This window comes from Sinocyclocheilus grahami, unplaced genomic scaffold (assembly GCF_001515645.1).
Source record: "Sinocyclocheilus grahami isolate Dianchi unplaced genomic scaffold, SAMN03320097.WGS_v1.1 scaffold136.1, whole genome shotgun sequence".
NCBI classification, from domain to species: Eukaryota; Metazoa; Chordata; class Actinopteri; order Cypriniformes; family Cyprinidae; genus Sinocyclocheilus; species Sinocyclocheilus grahami.
In genome coordinates, this window is record NW_015505315.1 from 1,606,380 (window position 1) to 1,623,394 (window position 17,015).

Sequence of the window (17,015 nt, forward strand, 5' to 3'; positions counted from 1 at the left end):
GTGTAATGCTGAGAAACAAAACACTGTGTTGCTCGGAGATGCATTGATGGAGCAAAACAGAATTTTGTGTCTGAAAGTTACTCAGTAACTTGTTGTTTATTGTACATTTGCCATCCTGCAGATATTCGGAAAAACAGGACTCTAGTTTGTACGATAGGCTAACTGCTATATCGTAGGCATTCACTCATTAAATGCAGGGTTCGTTCAACCAATACATTTCCATTACTTTTAAGGCAATATTTATGACCTAAAGCTCCACTATTTTACACAAATGTTCAGATTTATCATAGCATATGCTAAGGAAAATTAATGATTATTAATGCTATTTGTTTGCTTTCTAATATCCACAGGCTGCGACTGTGCCAGACGTTACTTCATGCAGAGAACATAAGTTACATAATCACATAAATGAATGCCAGAATGTTAAGTATATTGTAATTTGCTTAGCCAGTATTATAAATTAATTCTTCTTAATTTTTTCATATTTAATATGGATTAATATATAAATATAATCATATCTATGACTTTATACATCATAGTATTTTGTTCCTGAATAGTAGCAGCTACTGTTAGTTTTAGGCTATAGCCTACCTGAAAAAATAACAACACAGATTGTTTCATTTGTATGCTTGTGCTATTGCTAGTAACTTGTTCATTTATTACTGACTGTTTAATTGTCTTTATGTAACATTATTTATTAAAATGCAAGGTTACTTGAGTCAGAAACAATGAAAACAATAACCTTTTCTCAAGGTGTTTGCGAGGCGGCTTCATGTGCGGGCGTTTTGGATGTGAACGTGAGCGCCCAGAAAACTAGTTTGGAGCGTGCGAGTACCGACTGGTTTAAAAAGACGTGCAAATGATTCGGCGCAGACGTGATTTAATACCTGTGTCCTTTTTCTATGTGAAAAAAATCATAAATTCCAGTTTATGCTGTTTGATTATGGCTTCGAAGGTTGTAGTTGGAAGTTGTTAGCCACGGCTGGCCCGTGTGCGCAGTTGAAATGCGGCTAATAATTTCTGACTGGCACATAACTGAACAAATCAAACAAATGTAAACCGGTTAAGGCGGGGCCCCCTACAAGGCGGGGCCCCTGGGCTGCAGCCCATTCAAGCCCAATGGTAAGTCCGGCCATGGGTATAGGCGTTTGGTATCGGGGCATTTTAACGAGTACGAATACAGGAGCTCAGTATCGGAAATATCAGATTTATCATCAGATTTTTTAAAAAGTTTTAATTATCACATTGGCTTTTAAGTATTGGAATCAAACTTTTTATTTTGACAGCGCCGAGAACTCGTGCTGAATTTTCCCTCTTTAATAGTTTACTGTCTTTGGTTTAAAGTTCTGTCTAACAATTAAAAGGCAAAGCTTTTAAATACTACCTACATTCAGTAATTCTTTGTCTTTGAATATGTAATAAACATTAATGCCACAAACCTCACAGAGTGATTGTAGGGATCAGCATGTGTGCAGTACACCTGTCTAAACAAAATGCCAAAAAAAAAATTTTATGCCCAAACAAGCAGCTCCTTCTGGAGTGATGAAACCAACCGTGACAACCTGCAGCACTCTTTAAAGGAGAATGAATATTAAGTAGAAAGATGAACACATGGCATTCACAGCCACAGCTCTGCACTGCAAATGGCACACTGGTGCAATGCAGGAGCTGGCCACGTCTCAGCACGAATCAACTCACAAAAAATCATTAGGACTGAATCCAAGAATGTCTATTATATGTAATGGATGCATGTGTGCTATGACTGCAACAGATCCCCCTACAGCTAAACTAGCAGTATGGGATAAATGAATAGCATGTAATATGACTTACAACTGCTGCAGATATGTTTTATTCACAACTATAAACAAATAACATCTAAAACCTTTGAAACAGGAGCAGTTTTATGTATGTAACATATGTAACACATTTACTGTGAAGTATAAAACTACTAATATTTTCAGAGATTTAGAAAACATACTAAGTTGAAATATTGTCTTCTCGGAAAACAGTGCTACAGCGTACGTAGAAATATCCGTTCCGGAACAGTGCTTCTGTTTATATTCTGGCCTGCATGATCCCATCCACTGCCAATTATCCCACTAGTTCTATACCCCGGGTTGCCAGTTGGCGGGCAAATACAGCATGCTGCAGCCAAGGAAGCCAGCAAACGAACTGGATCAGAGATCCAGCAGATTTTACTGGACCTAACAATCCTCGATCCATCTAAAGAGCTCCATGACCTCATTGGCTCGTTGCTTGCCACTGTCAATTGGGCAAACTGGGTTGGATGATTATGGTTAACATTCACACGTAGAATTCGGTTATCATCACAAGTAACAGTCTTCTACAACTGAACTGACAACCTTCATTTTCAGGAGTTACACCTGCATTTTGAGAGAGTGCTTAGAAAATGGAGCAGTGTGAACGGAGCCAGAGAAAAACTCAAAAATTCACACTTGTATATGAGAGCTCAAGATGCACAAGCAGTGAGGCCGTCACATTCTAAACAAACTGTGTACAGCCTACACAAAATGCTACTTCTAAAATGAATCACCAAGTTTCACTGAAATCACTGGCAGATTAAATTTACCATTGTGAGCAATTTACCCTTAATTCTCACCTCAATACAAATGACTCATAAGAACATCTTCCACCTACAGCATCTTGACAATAACCCCCCCCCCCCCCCCCCCAGAAAAGCTTTAAGCTTCCGAAATGACAGCAAATACCCGTATATCCGATTCCACTGAAACTCTCATTTTCATATCTAAAATAGCATGTTTCTCTGCTAAAACGCACACAATAACATGCTGAGATCACACAGAATGACACTTGAAAATTGCCTTATGTGCCATATCATTGTAAGGTCATACCTTTGTTCAAGACTATTCAATGAGACTTACATAACCTGCAATCCAACTACAACTTAAGGTCAGTCTAATTCACAGTCCCAAAGGAACAACTAATTTTAGATTTCATTGGTCCTTTAAACTGTGGAAAACATATACCAACCTCTTCTCCACTCTTGTCAGTGTTGCGTCCTGACCAGAAAAGGTGGGCACAAATGCTAACCGCACGACACTGGTCGGGTTTCTTCAGCAGTTTGGAGGCAGCCAGGGCACACTGGGTACGCAGGGGCTCGTGGTTCTCTTCACTGAAGCACCGCGTACGCTCAAACGTGCCAATGATCAGCGTAATGGCAGCCAGCTGAGCCTTCGAGTCGCTGATCTCATCTTCATACAGGGAGAAGGCCTTGGGACACACATGCAAAAATTAAAAGGCATTTCAGAAATAAAGTGTTGGGTGTGAGTGCGTGAATGCAAAGCAATGTTGTTCTGATCTAGTCTTGCTCTCTTACTGTATCATTGTGAATAGTAATGAACACGAGAGAGGCAAGGATAAAGAATCCAAACATGTTACTCATCTTGATCGTGACCTATCAGGCATTTAATCAAAATGTTTCTCTACCTGAGACATGAACTCGTAGGCAACGGTTTCATGGTTCTCAAAGCCGACCTCTCCAGCCGCCAGAGCCCCCTGGAGGAAGAGCCTCAGGGGTAACTCCGCCAGCTCTGCTTTGATCAGAGCACTGATGGTCTGATGAGCGAATGAGAAAATCTTCTGACATTTCTTTTCCCATTTATCATCCTGTGGAAGAGAAAGATTGACATATATGTGAAAAAAATCTCTTCTATTATAAACTGTGATTCTAATGCGAGTGCATTTCATAAGTGTGAAAGAACGGCAGATGAGGCTTCTGCAGCCGTGTCCATGAGAAAAGGAAACTTCCATGAGAAAAAAAAGGTGTACTTTCATTTCCTCACTACGGACGCCAAACAAAAACCTTTAAAGGGTTTACTAGGAATTCTAAGAAGGAATGCTTATCACTGTTTTCATAAATTACAGTTAATTAATTTATGGTAAATTTAATGTTTAGAATTTTTATAGTTTCTGTATGCAACAGATGGGCTGCTGACCTCTTAGCTAACAAACAGCTATGTCAGAACTACCATGTGGATTACAACATTTGATTTATAGAAGGTTATCTGGTAACACTTTACAATAAGGTTCATTAGATAACTACATTAGTTAACATGAACTAATAATGAACTGCACTTATACAGCGTTTATTAATCTTTGTTAATGTTAATTTCAACATTTACTAACACATTATTAAAATCTTGTTAACATTAGTTAATGCACTGTGAACTAACAGGAACATCTGAATTTTTATTAACTAACGTTAGTGAAGATTAGTAAATACAGTAACAAATGTATTGCTCATGGCTAGTTCATGTTAGTGTATACATTAACCTTCCATGAGAAAAAAAAGGTGTACTTTAATTTCCTCACTACGGACGCCAAACGAAAACCTTTAAAGGGTTTACTAGGAATTCTAAGAAGGAATGCTTATCACTGTTTTCATAAATTACAGTTAATTAATTTATGGTAAATTTAATGATTAGAATTTTTATAGTTTCTGTATGCAACAGATGGGCTGCTGACCTCTTAGCTAACAAACAGCTATGTCAGAACTACCATGTGGATTACAACATTTGATTTATAGAAGGTTATCTGGTAACACTTTACAATAAGGTTCATTAGATAACTACATTAGTTAACATGAACTAATAATGAACTGCACTTATACAGCGTTTATTAATCTTTGTTAATGTTAATTTCAACATTTACTAACACATTATTAAAATCTTGTTAACATTAGTTAATGCACTGTGAACTAACAGGAACATCTGAATTTTTATTAACTAACGTTAGTGAAGATTAGTAAATACAGTAACAAATGTATTGCTCATGGCTAGTTCATGTTAGTGTATACATTAACTAATGTTTAACTAATGAACCTTATTGTAAAGTGTTACCGGTTATCTTTTATATAAGTGTGTAATTACTCAGGGGCTTAGTTACCAAATCTAGTGAGCTCACTGAGCTGCCTGATCCGAAAAAAAATAAATGTTTAATTCTCAATCAAACTGATAAAAATAGTCCCCTCTAGTTAGGCAACTAGATAGGCGCTGATGTTTTTTTTCTACAAGACTAATGTCCCACATGCGAAAACCAAAATACTGCAAAGGTTTCAAACTGGATTTTCTAGGGACTCTGTAAATTATGCTTGGATTTTACCAAATGTATTTCTAAGTGCCGTTAATTTTTACTATACCCGTGTTATACGCAGTAATTTAGGAATATGCAGGAATTACTGAATTAATGAATTTTCACCCAGTTTTGTTCTAGTCAGAAATCAAGTTATTTCATTCAACAGACGTCACAGTTCACATCACTTGCAGCTCTGTACGCATTGTGGTGGCAAAAAAACACTGATAACAAGTAGAGGGAAACGAGTAGAATCCATGGAATAAGATAAAAAATGCATTATTTTTCCTTTGGATGTCAGAATCGGAATGCAAAATATTTTTTAAAAATACTGTAATCAAATACGCCATTTGAAGCTAAACACAGATGTATAAACGGACAGAATATGGATGAAAACGGCTGTGATTACCCCAAACAATAGCTTTACATAATATTCACATTTTCAGACATATTGTATCAGCCCTACAGTTACAACATGAAATAGGCCTACTATTTAAACCTATAACATTTGACATAATTCACCTATTTTAGCTCACAATTCAGACTTTTTTCTCGCAAATGCAGGGGTTAAAGCAAAAAACAATCCTGAGCCTGAACTTTTTTCCGGGGCTGGGGGTTGCGGAGGCGGACACATACACAGGGTTATTTGGCAAACAAAAAAAAAAGAACATTATTTGAAAATGATTTTCCTTGAAACTAACTAGTAACGTATCTGCCATTGCCATTAGCCCTTGACAGGCTCAGACTACAGATTATGGAGGGATATTTGAAACAGCAATACCAAGAAAGTGTACTCATTACAATATGGTGTAAACACATGTAACATTTAGGATGCTTTTGATATCAAGTTTTGCTGGTTAGCTTTGTCCTTGACAGGGTACAAGATGACCTACAATCTAAAACATGAAATTTAAATTAAATACTAGGAAATTAATATAAAATAGGAAATATACAAAGACAGTTTACTACAGAAAACTACAGTTCAGTTTAAATAACAACAACAAAAACATTAAAATAGTCCATGAACTGGTAACTTAAACAGGGTTCGTACAAATACTGCAAAATAAAATTCCAGGACTTGCACTACTTTTTTGGTTTTCAAGGACTAAAATCAGATCTCACTTATCAATCAGTATTGTTATTATCTTTCAAATTCTAATAAATAAACTAATAAAACAAAATGGTACAAATAAAGTGCAGCACATGCAAAGAATGCAATGACTGTGGCAACTTTAACATTTGAAAGGATACTGTGGCAAAGTTATCGCTTTCCTTATTCAAACTGATTTTTTTTCATGAATATATGATTGACCTGAAGAATGAAAGCTATATCATACACTTGGAAAATTATGAGCTTTATCACGCTCATAGACACTAGGGGTGTGACAACACACTTAGCTCACAAGGTGAGACAAAATGCAGATACTTTGTTCACTAGAACGAGACAATGTTTTAATACTTTAAGAAATTTTCAAATGACTAAATATTTGTCTTTTAAATCACAAAAAGTAAAACAATGCAGTTGTATTTTGAAATGTTTTAACTAATCTAGAGCTTAACTAATGATTATTTTGCTAACCCCTGCTATATTATAACAAACACCTGCAGAGGGCGCCAACGACCTGGTGATGTATCATGTATTTCAATGATGTTTAAATCCATTTAATTTTAATATTTGGCCACATGCAAAGTCAGAAACTTTTATTTTGAAATCGTGATGTACAATACTTCGCATGTTTAGAAATATGTTGATGTATTCTCCTGTGTTGGCATAGGTTTAAATGTTACAAATCAAGTGAGTTTTCCCAGATGAACGTTAAGCAACCCAAACTCACCGCATATATGCAGAGGAAGAGTTTAGCCCCTTTTACACATACAGTCTTTACTGGTAAATTACCATTAAGAGATCATGTGTGAACAGGACCTTTTCAAAAATACAGGTAAATGCATTCTGGCAATCATACCGTTCTTATGGAGATGACGTGATTACTCTGAGTTGTTTACAAAGCTCCGTTGCTTTTTTAATAGCTTTTCTATGTAAATATGACGCTAGATGGAAATCTTTGACCATTGCGCCTCGCAGCTTTTTCAACGTGTCACACTCGAGACCCAGGCTTCTTTTCCATTCATCAGCTGCGACTCTGCAATTGGATACTATTATGCTCGTCTCGTGTTTATAAGAGCAAAAACTTCTGATTGGCTAGTAATGTTAGTTTGGTTGAGAGTGAAAGCTGTGTTCCTCTCATACATTGGTAGGCGAACTCATGAACTCGAACGTGATATCAACAAATGTTTTTAAATGTAGGACGACTATCTTTTTTTTTTCCACAGCCAAGCGCCGCATGCCGGAGATCCGGAACGGTGCCAGAGAACTTTAAGCCCTGCAAATGCAAGTTTATATCTCTTAGTTCTGACTTTATAACTCAAATTAACTCAACAGTTTGTCAATTCTGAGGAAAAAAAGCCAGAAGTGTGGGATACAAACTATAAAACAAATATGATTCTGAGCCGAGGGGAAATGAGAGAATGACGAGAATCACAATTGTGAGATATAATCTTGGAATTGTAAGGAAAAAGTCATATTTTTGAAATATAAACTAAAATTTTTATTATTTTATTCCATGGTTTCCATAGACTGCTACTATAAAACCTTCATTTTCTGCAACCAGACAGGCCCCGCCCACAAAAACATCATCACTGTTTGCACCGAAACTGGTCTATTGAAACATAGTATATTTCTTCTATTCAATAACATAATAAAAGGTTATTACTGTTCTCACACCGTACAAATGCATTTTTATTCAAGACAATAGCTGCTATTACATAGGGAATCATCGTATTTGGACGCCCTGGGCACAAAGTAAAAAAAAAAAAAACCTCTGTCTCTACTGGGGCGCTATTGCAAATGCATGTGTCCGCCAACGGAGCTGCTGCCCAAAGCATTTCAAATCAATCTTTTATGATGTTCCATTTTAGTTAATATGCTGCCTCTAAAGGTTGCTATGTAGACAGAAGAACGCACTTTGTTTTAGGTAATGACATGGCAGAGTAGGATGTTGCATGGTTGAATGTGGGACATACCGATGAGGAGTTCTCTTTGTAACGGAAGGCCAGTTGATAAGCAGCGAACACCAGCGGGGGAAGAGTGTGTCGAATTCTCTGGTTCCCCCCAGCGCCAAAGTGTTTCCTGGCAGTGTTTAAAATCTGTGGGAGGCAGATAAAAAAAAAATAATAATAAAAAAAAAAAAGAGTAGATGAATCAATCGACTTGAATAATTCATTAAGCAGCATGATGACCTCATCAACTGACTGAATGCGGAATAAAACAACTTTCACTGGGAGCTAATTAGAGCAGTTCTGGCTGATGTCAAACAATCATGACATTGTCAGTCATTTGCTTATGATGTTCCATCAAGGGGATTATTTCTCCTTAGGATCCAGTGCTCGTGAAATGATCAAAGAAACATGCTGTACTTTCCCCACAAATAAGGAGCACTTAACGGCAGCGCATTTTTATAGACTTCTTTGAGTGGAGGCTAACAATGCTTTGCTCTGTCATATGATGAAAGGAGAAGGTAAGAGAGGAAAGAACGTGTACCAGATACTGCTGGTCAGGGTCGTCTGAAAGCAGCAGATGAATAAAGCGGCCCACTAGGCTCTGTTCCTCTGCAAAGTCCTCCGGGTCAGGATCCTCAGCAGGCTGATCTGGCTGGTCCTGGATCAGCGTAGACACCAGGTTCAGGATTGCATCAACCTGCAAGGAAAGAGCCATGAGATTATGCCTAGAATGCTGGGTGCAAATTTTAAAGACACAGCAAAAGACATAGCAGAAGGCTATTTAATGGCCCTAAAATACACCAACTGTGACTTTTAAAGAATTTGTGGAGAGAGAGCGCGTCTAAATATGACTAGATGTATTATGGGGCAGGCATGTTTTTCCATTTTAAAAATACTTTCTCCCATTAATCTATAGGTATGCTACTGACCCTGTAAAGTGCAAACACTTAGTGCACTTTAAAAGTTTGATTTTAGTCACACTAAAGCAATAATGTGTCTTTTTAAAATGTCATGTAAACATTTTACTCCTACTGAAATAGTACAACTTCTACTTTTTTTAACAGACCTGGATGATTCAGTTGTAGCTTGGCCTCATCCAGTCATTATTTTTGCAATTCTGTGCTCTACAGCAAACAGATTTAAATGGCTTCAAATAGTTCCTCACTGCTGTTATGTACTCAGTGCTCTCTTTTCAACTGCTCATAAAATGAGTGGGTGAGAGAAAGGATGGTGCTTTTTTTTGGTACAGTCCTTAGAAAAGGCCAGAGGAGCTCCAACCGTCTTCAACACAGGAATATCAATATATTCCTCTCTCGGTGCGATGGCTGGACTTGTCTGAGTCATAGCTGACCTTTTTTCTTAGGAGTCACAGATTTTAAGGAGAATTAACAATGCACCTTTAAAAAACAGGCCATTTAAAGACAAAAGCAATCAAAAACCTCAGCAGTGCTCTAAAAGCCATGGCACGGAGCATAATAAGAAAAGGAGGAAACCACTTGCTATTAGAGAAGCAAATGACTCAAATATTGGTTACATATTCATATATTCAAAAAGGAAATATAATGGCATTAGAACGTTTGCGAAGCCTTAAGAATTTTCTGTATTTCTGCTTAAACTTGACCAACATTACAACTTCATCTGAGACAATATGATAGCACATAAATTCTTGTATTCTACCACATACTTATTGACCAAAATGACCTAGGAGTATTAGTGTGTGAAGTATAGTGTGTGAAGTATCATCAGTTAAAGATGTAATTGAACTAAAGCATTTCAATTAATGAGATAAAAATAATTTGACGTGAGTTTAGCAGCCCTGCTCTACTGAAAGAACATAAATCTGGGCCTTCTCTATTAAACTATGGTCCTCACCACACAGGGTTGAGGTTTGCCATGCTATGGTCATAGGCATTATTGATGTTATTTATGCTTACCAAGCAGGAAACTGAAGTAGCAACCGATTTTTTTCTTGCATTTGTGATGTGCAAAAACTAAACACTGTGTTAACCCAATATAAATGTTGTGAAAGGACCTGAAGAGAGCAGACTTAGATAAGTATCTCAATGTACACTACTATTCAAATGTTTGGGGTCAGCAAGATTTTTTTCCAAATCTGGGGTCAGCAAGATACTTTTTATTTAGCAAGAATGCATTAAATTCATCAAACGTGACAGTAACGACATTTACAATCTTGCAAAAGATTTCTAGTTCAAATAACTGCTCTAGGAGTATTAGTGTGTGAAGTATAGTGTGTGAAGTATCATCAGTTAAAGACGTAATTGAACTAAAGCATTTCAATTAATGAGATAAAAATAATTTGACGTGAGTTTAGCAGCCCTGCTCTACTGAAAGAACATAAATCTGGGCTTTCTCTATTAAACTATGGTCCTCACCACACAGGGTTGAGGTTTGCCATGCTATGGTCATAGGCATTATTGATGTTATTTATGCTTACCAAGCAGGAAACTGAAGTAGCAACCGATTTTTTTCTTGCATTTGTGATGTGCAAAAACTAAACACTGTGTTAACCCAATATAAATGTTGTGAAAGGACCTGAAGAGAGCAGACTTAGATAAGTATCTCAATGTACACTACTATTCAAATGTTTGGGGTCAGCAAGATTTTTTTCCAAATCTGGGGTCAGCAAGATACTTTTTATTTAGCAAGAATGCATTAAATTCATCAAACGTGACAGTAACGACATTTACAATCTTGCAAAAGATTTCTAGTTCAAATAACTGCTGTTCTTTTAATATTTCTATTCATCATAGTATCCTGAAAATTCCTGGGATGGCTGCTTAAAGTTCAGCTTTGCCAGCACAGGAATATGTTACATTTAAAAACTGTTGTTTTTGGATTTGTAATAATGTTTAACAACATACCGTTTTTACTGTATTTTTGATCAAATAAATAGTTTTGGTGAGCATAAGTTTAAAATTTTTTCAAAAAATCTTATAGACCCCATGCCTTTGAAAGTCAATGTAACTTACTGTACAAAGAGATACAAGACATCTACAAGACTCTCAAACTTTCTAGTACCTCTTACTGGGATTTCGTTTGAGACATGCAAAAAAAAATCACCAGTCTGACCATTTAGTACTGTATGTGATATAAACCTGATCTTGGGCCACTATGGTGGTGTTGTAGTCCAGAATGTTGCTCAGCACGTAGCAACTCATGCTTTTGCGTGACTCATAATCGAAGTACTCAAAAAGTGGTGGAAAATGCTTGAGCTGAAGCACGGTGAGGATGTTATTGTACGTATCCACGGGGATCTTTAGCAGCCTGGTTAGCTCCTTAGACACTGCGCTGCTGGTGGCAATGCTACACAAAAAGACATAAAAGAAATCAAAAAGTCACAAATACAAGCTGGTACACTGATGTTGTAATGAGTGACCTTACTAATGTGGCCCTAAGCATTTTAAAAGGCAGATGGTTTGTATAGCTATGTGCTAAATTTACACTAAGATGTTGATGGTGGCGAAACAATTCATCAATAAAAAACAAATCCAGCATTTACAGAACTTTCAGTTGTCTTAAATAGGAAGACTTGAGGTATGACACCAAAAATCATTACCACAAAATAACAGACATGTGCTGAAGTGGCAGCTAGTCACAAATATCAGCCCTTAGCATGATTGACCTGTGCTGTGATCAGTCAGTCACTATGATTGCAAACAGTGAGCATGTGGCATCCCATCCGCCCTCAAAATTGCTAGGTGTCTGGTAAGATTTTGGACGTCAGCAAAGAAACAATCACATTTATTTTTATCACGAGAAAAAGATGAAAATGCAAACAAAGGCGCCTTACGCTAGTGTCTATGATATTTTAATTTTTTTTTAAATGAAGTGCTTACTGTAATAATGTGTTATTATATTCTATTAATATTCCTCAACAAATCCAGTTTGAAGAACCCTACAATTAAACTGCAATTATTTCTGCCTGAACCACAATGCAAGGACCCTATTCAAACTTTATGTCATGTCAAAAGTTTCAGCCTTAGGTTTTTGTAAGCTTTGTACATTTTAAAGACATTCAAAGATAAACAAATATAAACAGAATTGAAAACATTTAAAGGGTAAAGCCCCGTTCACACCAAGAACGATAACTATAAAGATAACTATAAAGATAACGATATTAGTGTCCACACCAGTGAACTGTCTGTTTATTCTAAGCGCACACTCGTCTGCCTCTTTAAATTCTTGAGCTCGTTACAGCAGGATAGATTCTGATTGGCTGTCAGTGTTTTCAGTTGCGTTGCTGCCTATGGGATGGTCAGAGAGCTCTCAGATTCCATCAAAAATATCTTAATTTGTGTTCCGAAGATGAACGAAGGTCTTACGGGTTTGGAATGACATGAGGGTGAGTAATTAATTACAGAATTTTCATTTTGGGGTGAACTAACCCTTTAACCAGCAATGACACTGCAATACTTTTAGTTGGTCTTGTTTTATTTGAATATATTTATTCATTTATAACCACCAGTGACTATGAGCAGAAGTGCAACAGCTCAAAAATAGATCAGGATCAGCATACTGGTTTAAGAGGCTCCGTAGTTATTATAGGCATGATCTCATGTAACAGTTTCTTTACCTCAAAATGAGGCTATAAATACTAGAGTTGGGGTACTCGGACTCGAGTACAGTTTTTTAAAGGACTCGGACTTGTCACAGACTCGAATGCATTTTTACTCGGACTCGAGCCTTTCGGACTCAGAAAATATGTCCAACCAAGTCCAGGGACAGTTGACGGAAAAGTCACTGACTCAAATGCATTATCACGAAAGTGATATTCAGTATTTGCATGTGTTTTTAAGTCTTGTCCAGTACTTTAAAGCCGGCGGGTTTCTGTGCTCACACACCGAAAGCACGCTCACAGAATATGCGTCTCAGCGTGCGAATGCCGAGTTCTTTCGCTTAAGTTCTGTTATTGCTACACACTTACATGAAAAGCTATGCCAGTCTTGGAGACTATTCATGTAAATGCAGTCGGTTTTGTCTTAAGTGAACTTGAACAGTTGGGAGAAATAGATGTATCAAAATATTTGATCTATGCGTCAGATCTTAAAGCAACAGCATAAACCTGCAGATTATTTTTCCAGCTGATGAATGATAAAAAAAAAATTGACAGCCAATCAGAATCCATCCTGCTGTAACGACAGCTGGGAGAAATACAGATGTATCAAAATATTTGATCTATGCGTCAGATCTTAAAGCAACAGCATAAACCTGCAGCCGTCGACTGTGTCATAAATGTTATTTAAACAAAAGAAAAGGAGAAAATCACTCACTGCTCTTGACTGAATCACTTATTAACTTTAATAAGAATCTAGGCCTATATTTATTTATCATTTAGCTTGTAAGTAATACTTGGAGTGTTTACTTGCCTTCAGTAAGCTTGAGAATGTTTATTACATTAGTTTATTATTTTTTGCTTTTGTATTAGTGGCAATTTCTATCTTCAAAGAAAATCGTTTTTCTAACATCTTTGCAGCAATAGTTTTTATGGGTCCAAAATCACCTTGGGTGTGCATTATTCTGTAATAATTCAACGGCCCGTTATCAATTATTCCTTACATAATGTAATTTTTTGTAATTAATGTAACTATAAATGCATTCAAAAATAAAACAGGTGCAAGTTGCCTGTGACTTATGGAAAGTACAGTATCTCACAGAAGTGAGTACACCCCTCACATTTTTGTAAATATTTTATTATATCTTTTCATGTGGCAACACTGAAGAAATTACACTTTGCTACAATGTAAAGTAGTGAGTGTACAGCTTGTATAAGTGTAAATTTGCTGTCCCCCATGAAATGTCTGTAGTAGGCTATTTCTGTAGAAGCCTTTACTAGGCTACGATCTATTCTGAGAAGCCTAAAGGCCCGTTCACACCAAGGATGATAACTATAAAGATAACGATAAAGATATAGTTCTAAAAATCTTTTCAATAGGTAAGAATAGCAGAGTCCACACCACTAGAATTGTGCCGGTATTCGGTAATGCGATACATCACGGTAATGAATATGCACGAATATCGTGGGCACTTCTAAATACCGTGAATAATTATATATTACAAATTACTCAGAATTTTGAATGCATTTTAAGAATACTTTTCCCATCAACTGGTCAAAATGCATGTAATTAATGTAACTATAAATGCATTCAAAAATAAAACAGGTGCAAGTTGCCTGTGACTTATGGAAAGTACAGTATCTCACAGAAGTGAGTACACCCCTCACATTTTTGTAAATATTTTATTATATCTTTTCATGTGGCAACACTGAAGAAATTACACTTTGCTACAATGTAAAGTAGTGAGTGTACAGCTTGTATAAGTGTAAATTTGCTGTCCCCTCAAAATAACTCAACACACAGCCATTAATGTCTAAACCGCTGGCCACAAAAGTGAGTACACCCCTAAGTAAAAATGTCCAAATTGGGCCCAAAGTGTCAATATTTTGTGTGCCCACCATTATTTTCCAGCACTGCCTTAACCCTCTTGGGCATGGAGTTCACCAGAGCGTCACAGGTTGCCACTGGAGTCCTCTGCCACTCCTCCATGACGACATCCCGGAGCTGGTGGATGTTAGAGACCTTGCGCTCCTCCACCTTCCGTTTGAGGATGCCCATGCTTGGCCAATCCATCACCTTTATGTAGGCAAGACACACTTGTCTTTGTACTCCTCACTAGGTTGCCGCCACACATGCTTGACACCATCTGAATCAAAAATAAGTTTATCTTGGTCTCATCAGACCACAGGACATGGGTTCAGTAATCCATGTCCTTAGTCTGCTTGTCTTCAGCAAACTGTTTGCGGGCTTTCTTGTGCATCATCTTTAGAAGAGGCTTCCTTCTGGGATGACAGCCATGCAGACCAATTTGATGCAGTGTGCGGCGTATGGTCTGAGCACTGACAGGCTGACCCCCCCACCCCTTCAACCTCTGCAGCAATGCTGGCAGCACTCATACGTCTATTTCTCAAACACAACCTCTGGATATTCACACCTTAGACCTTGTAACACTAATGAGTCACATGACACCGGGGAGAGAAAATGGCTAATTGGGCCCAATTTGGACATTTTCACTTAGGGGTGTACTCCCTTTTGTGGCCAGTGGTTTAGACATTAATGGCTGTGTGTAGAGTTATTTTGAGGGGACAACAAATTATACAAGCTGTACACTCACTACTTTACATTGTAGCAAAGTGTCATTTCTTCAGTGTTGTCACATGAAAAGATATAAAATATTTACAAAAATGTGAGAGGTGTACTCACCTCTGTGAGATACTGTATAAGTAGGGCTTTTATACACTGTGTGCGCCATTGTACATACTAGGTTTATCCCTCACAGCCTCATTTTCATCCCAGAAAAAATTCAAAATGCCCTGTCTAAGGGGTCCATGTACTTTGGCATCTAATCATTATTCGTTTTTTTTTTTTACCCAGAAATTAAAATGCAGTTTCTTCTTTAATGGTTCAAACACTGATGAATAGAATAAGCAGACACAAACTAATTTTGATTATTCAAATTTCATATTTCATTAAAAATCATAAAAATTATATAAAACTTGTTTTTATTCAGATAAAGGTGCATTTTCTGCACTTAAGGTCCCATTCACAAAGATACCTACTCCTTTACCCCCACTCTTGAATTTATACATTTACTTGAACGATGAATAAAGTCAAGTCTCGCCCTTTAATTTTTCACATTCTAAAACCTGTTTCACTCTGAAATATGTCACAATACATAAATCAATTCAGCCATAACTTCTGTTACATGACTTTAAGTTTGCTAAGCAAAGCAGGACACTAACTATTAATCAAAAATCTAAATGGCAAGATGCAATAGAGGTTTACTTTTGTTACATTTAAATGGACATTGCGTTTTTCTAGTTGTAAAGGTTAAAACAATGTTAAGATACTAATAAATAATAAGTTTTGTTGGACTCGGACTCGACTCAACTCAGACTCTGCCCATTTTGGACTCGATTGGTTAAAGACTCAGACTTGACTTGGACCCGACTAAGGTGGACTCGAACCCAACACTAATAAATACAGAAATTAAGCACTCAAATCCTCCAGCAAGTAAAAGCCTAAGGATCCTTCAGCAACACACTTAGAGTGCTATAGAGTGTGGGTGTTGCTTTGACCATGTGCTGATCTGCCGAATGGTGTGAGAAAAACATTCTAACTAATACTTACTGCTCCAGGTTTAGTTTGTTGAAAATCTCCACAGTACTTTCCAACACTTTATCCACATAGTCCACACGCTCAGGATAGCACTTCATGGCCAGATTAATGAGAGACACTTGAAGCGAAACAACATCTTCAGATGGCATGTCCTGACGAGACTGACAAGAAAATGGCAACATTAAACATTTAGATTTTAGTTAGTGATTGTACTAAGTTACTCAATATTTCAATAAAGGCACTGCATTATATTATACCTGTATGACTGTTGCCACTTGCTGTGAGAAAATATCGAATAGCTTGATTTCAGCAGGGATTCCGGGTCCATCTTCTCTGTGAGCAAACAAGGCCAATCTATGGGATGGAACGACAATCAAACAAGACTCAATATACAGAAGCCCAAAACAGGTGTAAAAAGCTAACTTGTGCTAAAGTGTATACATTTCTTTGGTTACATTTTATTTTATGGTGTCCTTGTTACAGTGTAAATATACATTTAAGTACTGAGTAATTATAAACTTAGTAATTATACTTACAATATGTTTAGTGTTACAAAAAAGGGTTTGGTTTAGGGTTAGTTACATGTAATTATGCATAATTTATTTTCATTACTAGTATGCAAGTACATGTAATATGCAACAGATGCTGTAAACA

General features: G+C 37.0%; 1 protein-coding gene across 1 annotated transcript in view; it reads right to left on the minus strand.

The window, feature by feature from the left end:
• The window catches only part of vps35 (VPS35 retromer complex component), a 40,139-nt gene that overhangs the window by 8,783 nt on the left and 14,341 nt on the right, over positions 1-17,015 (minus strand). Inside the window, exons 9-15 of the mRNA XM_016280029.1 lie at positions 16,619-16,715; positions 16,374-16,522; positions 11,286-11,493; positions 8,711-8,866; positions 8,194-8,316; positions 3,469-3,648; positions 3,013-3,252 (exon numbers count right to left, since the gene is read on the minus strand). Of these exons, the coding sequence (XP_016135515.1) occupies positions 3,013-3,252; positions 3,469-3,648; positions 8,194-8,316; positions 8,711-8,866; positions 11,286-11,493; positions 16,374-16,522; positions 16,619-16,715 (1,153 nt within the window). The remainder of the gene's footprint in view (positions 1-3,012; positions 3,253-3,468; positions 3,649-8,193; positions 8,317-8,710; positions 8,867-11,285; positions 11,494-16,373; positions 16,523-16,618; positions 16,716-17,015) is intronic.